Source organism: Priapulus caudatus, unplaced genomic scaffold (assembly GCF_000485595.1).
Source record: "Priapulus caudatus unplaced genomic scaffold, Priapulus_caudatus-5.0.1 Scaffold2455, whole genome shotgun sequence".
In the NCBI taxonomy this organism is placed as follows: domain Eukaryota; kingdom Metazoa; phylum Priapulida; class Priapulimorpha; order Priapulimorphida; family Priapulidae; genus Priapulus; species Priapulus caudatus.
Genome location: NW_014579516.1, coordinates 17,687 through 23,175, shown reverse-complemented (window position 1 = coordinate 23,175; position 5,489 = coordinate 17,687). Strand labels below are relative to the sequence as shown.

The window sequence follows — 5,489 nt, the reverse complement described above, 5'->3', positions numbered from 1 at the left end:
TGTTCGTGTGTTCTGATCGCGTTGTTCGTTCCGGTTGCATTGTTCGTGTGTTCTGATCGCGTTGTTCGTTCCGGTTGCGTTGTTCGTGTGTTCTGATCGCGTTGTTCGTTGTCGTCTGCTTTGCAGGAGGACGTGTCACCGTGTGCCGGCGTCGCGCTCCAGCCTCCGTCGCTGCTGCTGCTGCTGCTGCTGCTGCTGCCACTCACGGTGTGTGCCACGATGGGGGCGGGCTCCACGCACGACATATCATCACACTAATGAAACTAGTCTGTAGGAAAGAACGAGATGTGTAGTCTCTAGGGAAGAGTGGTGTGGGCACGAGTGTGTGCGTGCATGCCTATGCATGTGAGATGATATATGAGGAATAATAAGAAAGAGAGAGAGAGAGAGAGAGTGAAAGAGAGAGTGAATGAGAGAGTGAGTAAATGGGCGAGTGCGAGAGGGAGAGAGACAAAGAGAGAGAGAAAGAGAAAGAGAAAGAGAGAGAGAGAGGGAGAGAGAGAGAGAGAGAGAGAGAGAGAGGGAGAGAGAAAGGACGAATCGGAAGCGCAACAGTGAAACAGCGATCCTGGACCCTGGTTGTGAGCCCCCTACGCTCCTTGATGTTTAATCAAGTTGAGCTGCTCAAGCAAATGGGTGTCAGCGGCAGTAATACTGCCTCTGAATGAAATTAACCAGGACACCAAAAGAGGCAAGCAAAGCTGTAGCTAGCTCTAGTAACTATAGCCCGCGTACAGTTACCTGCGGCGGAGCGGAGGGCTATAGTACTAGAGCAAAGCTGTAGCAACCATAGAAAATGCTAATTATTATACAGGGATATATAATGCATATACATACTTATATACTTATATGATACATATATAATATAATACAATTTAGTATATTTCTATAATATATCCAATTTCCCATACAGCAATGGATTTTTTTCTACATATCTTACAACGTAATTCGTTGGTTTTGCAGGTATTTTAGCAGGAAATTTCTCTGTGAATAACTAAATAACTTTAAATGCCAACAACTGTTCATTTATTTGTTAGTTACAATCACAATTGTGTTGCAGAACAATTAATCAAGTCGCCACAGTATATGAAGACCTGCTATATCGTTTGGGAGAAGCAGCCTGGCAGAACAACTCGCATTCATCCGAAAACTTGATCATCTCTATGTATCATGGCAAGACTAGTCCTCTCCAAGAACAATATGTCCTGCAAAATTTAACCAAAAAGGAATCAGCCATCCGCCTCATCATCTGCACCATAGCCTTCGGCATGGGGATTTGCAGGTGGCAGACATCAAGCGCATCGTTCACTTTGGGCCTAGCAAAACGCCACTTCACTACTGGCAAGAGGTGGGGCGAGCAGGACGCGACGGGCTGCCATCTTCGGCGACACTGCTCATCGGACCGCGATCGCTCAACAAGCGCATCGTAAGCAGTGAGATGCTGCAAGTCTGCGGGGCGGACTGCAAATGATAAAAGATGTGCTAGAGCCACTCTTTTGGATAGACACCTCACTGGATTCGTACATTGTCCCAGCAAAATGAATAACCAGGATCTGCAGAAAATTAGAATGTTAGCTACCACAAGAATTGCGTTTTACTGAACGATGAAATATGGTAACAATTTCAGTACATATTGCTACATATTTCAGTACAATTTCAGTACATATATATACTTACTGTGTCACTGCGAGACATCTAAGGTTAGCGGTTCCCTCCGTGCGACATTTACATCATCCTCGTCCTCATCAGATGTAAAGCGAAGTGGTTGCACATCCACATCATCGGTTGACGATTGATGCCCCACCTTCCATGTGAAGGTGATGTTAGCAACACCCGAAGTCAATTATGAAATAAGAAACCATTAGGTCGCAAGAAATGCAATAGATATATACCCCACATGTTCTCGAGAACAACAGATTACCTAATGTATAAAGAGACAAGTCATCAACTCACCTCGATGTCTCTTTTCCAGTTGCACGGTTCTGCATCAAATTCGCTTCCAACCCGGTCCACACATGCTCGTGTTGCTTTAGCACTTTGCGACATTCCAAGTTCACGCAAACACGAGAAACCCTATAAAAATTATTTAGTAAACAATTTTTAGCATAGACAACCATAAGCTCTGTAGTACTCTATAAAGAAGTTTCCCACTCATATTTTTAACACTGAAAGATTAGCCCACCTTTTGCCTGCAGCCACTCCTCCACAGCTCGACCCCAACCCATGACTGCAGCAGTTTGTAGGTTCTAGGTTGCCTATTGGCCAGCATCACCGCAATCGACGCCCCAATCCTCTGTTTAGTCGGGGGAACACGGGTTATCTTTCTTTTGCTGAGCTTTCTAGTTTCAAGCATGCCACAGAAAATTCTGTGTATAAATGGCATGCCAGCTTTTATTTCCTGTAAGGTGGTTGTCCAGTCAAAATCCATGATGCTGGACACGCTCAAATTTTGCCTCAGTTTACATGGCTTCGTACGAAATTGTCTGGCTTCCTTGTACACCTGCTTCCTGACAAATTCCTGCAAGGCTGTGTGGAAGGCCTGGCTGGATTTCCATAGGAGTGTCAACATCTGAGCATAGTTGGACTTGCTCAACATCTTGCCAGCCATTGCTTTGTAATTTTTCAACTGAAATAAGGTTTTTAATGGTGTTACATGATTTTTGCAGTAAAACCATATCATTTATTGAAACAAAATCATATTTAGGATGCCATTGAACTTGTTATTTTACCTTTTTTGAAGTTGTTGTTCCCTTTGTTGTTCTGTTGTACAATTGCCGCTTTTTGGGAGTGAAGCCACAGCGTACGTGAGGAATAACGTCCAGGGAGTGCGCAACTCCAGGTGCATGTGAAAGATTAGTATAAAATATTTTTAGAAAAATGTGGTGTTTTCAGTGGAGACGCAGTATCTTAACATGAATAAATTATTTAAAATTTTTGAAAATAAACTATACTGTCATTAATGATATATCTGAATTTATTTCTACCAGCAATTTTCAGAATTTTGCAAGTATTGGTAAATGTAGGTATGCTTATTTGTGACGTTGCCACAAATATAACAATAGCAAAGAGCACAGCGTTCTTATTTCTTTTACTTTAATATAGAACCAGATATGTATCCATAAGTAATATCAGTAATATTTATATATTTATTAACAAGTGCCGCAGTGCGACAGGGCTCATCTGGTGTCTGGTGTTCTGCTGATAAATTCATTTGTGCATAGCAAGACGTCTTATACATAAGTCTGCAGCGTGTTGACGCGCACGACCGTGTGCGCGGGCGGCGTCGCCAGCACCCCGATCAGGGCGGCGAGCCGGTCCCGCCGCTCGGGGGCGCCCTCTACGTCCCAGTCCTTCCTGAGAGCATCCTCGACTTCCTCGCTGAAGATTCCCATCGCGCTGTGTGATTTGCAGGAAGTCGGGGATGATTCCCTCACCTTTTTGTCCCCGACACTCGCAGGCCGAGGGTTCAATTTTCCGGGAAGATTCCCCTCTTTAATTCACCTCTTTTTCTCCGGGATTATCGCTGACAGTCGGATTTGATTGTCTGCTATGAGAACTTCATGCCTTTTCGCTTGAGGTCGGTCTTAGCTTCTTCGATTTGCTGGAAGCGGAAAGGCGGGACGATGTGAGATAAGTCGTGTGCCAAGGGTCAAATCTAGCTTAATACCCCAGTCGGTAATGATTGGGGAAGGATGAGTTAGTTAGTGAGACATGATTAGGTTAGGACTGTAGTAAACGTTAAGGATAAGGTTAGGTTTAGGATTAGGGTAGCATTAGGGCTAATGCAAGGTTAGGGTTAGGTTTACGCATGCTGGTAGCCGAGGCCAGGTTGATGGTAAGGTTAACGCATGCGCGCACTGGGCAAGGATTAGGTTAGTGCTAGGGTTATGGCAGGATTACGGTGTAGAGGAGGCATGTACTCTCTTTACAGGACTGAGATCCTATGGTTAGAATTAGGATTAAGGAAAATCATGATGATGACAAAGTAAGTACGGAGATACTAAAATCAACCTGAGCAGTGATCTGGTGTCTCTATCAATATGTCACTAAATAAATCACATTCATTCGTTGCAATTACCAAGTGAAAACTCCACTGTCCACACCATCATGACAGACACCCATGTATAAGATCAAGCGCTAATTATACCTTAGGTACCTTAGGTATTATTAGCTCTTGATAAGATGTACATGGCACAGACATGTATATATATGTATATTATGTGTCAGATCCATGTTGCTGACACATCTCTAGTGAAATGTGTGAACCACGTCTTGCCCGGTTACGCTCATTTACACGGGATGTGTGAGGGAGATTAAGAGCGTAAGTGAGACGTTCTTCCAAGACGATACAGACCTGTTTGAGTTCGTCCGCCGCGTCCTCGCAGTCATTGAAGGTCGCCACTCTAAAGCCGATTATAGCGAGGGAGATGCACTGTAAAAGGTCACAAAGGTTGTGTGACATCACTCACACAGAACGGCGACAACTACGTGTATGCTAACGTTACGAGAACGGTGACTTGTAAGTGGTAAGGGAAATTAAGTGCGACACAGCGACATATTTTTTGGTATGGATTACCGAACGTAGATCTATCTTGTAGATGAACTTACCCCGAAAACAATGATCATATACACTGGAAGCTGAAACAATAAAAAAGACATTGGTTGAACATGCACCATATGTGAAGTACAACAAGTATCGAATATTACACGTGCTCCCGGTGATACTGATAGTGATGAATGAAAAATAAATAATGTATTAAATAGATGTAAAATTAGAAATGCTAGAAAATGTGCGCTCACTCACCGCCCACACGATTTGTCTGAAGGCACGTGGCAGATGAAATAGATTTGTCACCATGCTTGCCCAGATGCTAACCAGCAACGACAAACCTAGCAGCCATTGCTTGAGTTTCGTCATCGTGCGAATGGGCGCTCACTCACTTCATGCAGTAGTAACACTGTCTCACTCACTGCACTGGCATGGAATTTGAAAGTATCATTTAGTATGTATGCACTGCTGTCAATGACTAGTTCAGTAGTTCAACATTCGGCGCCACCATCTGTTAGTGTTAGTAGTACTAGTACTAGTAGACTCCTACAGTACGTAGGCTAGAAGTATTACTAATACTATTACTATTAGTATTAGTATTAGTATTACTATTAGAAGTTATTAGTCAAAAAGTAGTAGTAGAAGTAGTAGAAGTTATTAGTCACAAAGAATAATGCCTCTAATGTAGCTCTTATAGTCTCTAGTACTATAGTCGACGCTAATCCACTTTAGGCACCTTAGGTATTACGAAGTGATCATCAACTGATGCACAGACTTTCCGTATATCAAGGAAAGATGCACAAATGTTTACGTGCACTAATTTCGTCGTTTGACCACATAGCCACATGCGCCACCTATCGGACAGAATTACTACTATTATACCACTAAAAATTATGTTGTGTATTTTTATTTATATTATATGATTTATTATTAATTACAC

General features: G+C 42.9%; 3 protein-coding genes across 4 annotated transcripts in view; 1 reads left to right on the top strand and 2 right to left on the bottom strand.

Moving 5' to 3' along the window:
- LOC106818721 (voltage-dependent calcium channel subunit alpha-2/delta-1-like) overlaps window positions 1-368 on the top strand; it is an 8,484-nt gene extending 8,116 nt beyond the window's left edge. The window contains exon 7 of the mRNA XM_014823396.1: window positions 127-368. Within this exon, the coding sequence (XP_014678882.1) occupies window positions 127-258 (132 nt within the window). The 3' untranslated portion in view covers window positions 259-368. The remainder of the gene's footprint in view (window positions 1-126) is intronic.
- A 200-nt stretch (window positions 369-568) lies between these two features.
- Window positions 569-5,489, bottom strand: part of LOC106818720 — a 16,262-nt gene continuing 11,341 nt past the window's right edge. Inside the window, exons 7-12 of one of the 2 annotated variants that reach the window (XR_001395285.1) lie at window positions 2,730-2,833; window positions 2,183-2,626; window positions 1,954-2,073; window positions 1,678-1,804; window positions 789-1,205; window positions 569-707 (exon numbers count right to left, since the gene is read on the bottom strand). Coding sequence is in view for 1 of the 2 variants with exons in the window: in XM_014823395.1 (XP_014678881.1) it covers window positions 1,682-1,804; window positions 1,954-2,073; window positions 2,183-2,626; window positions 2,730-2,833 (791 nt within the window). In the remaining variant the exon portion in view is untranslated. Of the gene's footprint in view, window positions 708-777; window positions 1,206-1,677; window positions 1,805-1,953; window positions 2,074-2,182; window positions 2,627-2,729; window positions 2,834-5,489 lie in introns of those variants that run through there. The other variant, XM_014823395.1, reaches the window with a different exon arrangement.
- LOC106818722 (dolichol-phosphate mannosyltransferase subunit 3-like) lies at window positions 3,276-5,093 on the bottom strand. Its single transcript, XM_014823397.1, has 4 exons — window positions 4,805-5,093; window positions 4,609-4,638; window positions 4,355-4,432; window positions 3,276-3,601 (listed from the first exon to the last, which is right to left on the bottom strand). The coding sequence occupies exons 1-4, from the start codon at window positions 4,916-4,918 to the stop codon at window positions 3,548-3,550; spliced, it is 276 nt and encodes a 91-aa protein (XP_014678883.1). The 5' UTR covers window positions 4,919-5,093; the 3' UTR covers window positions 3,276-3,547.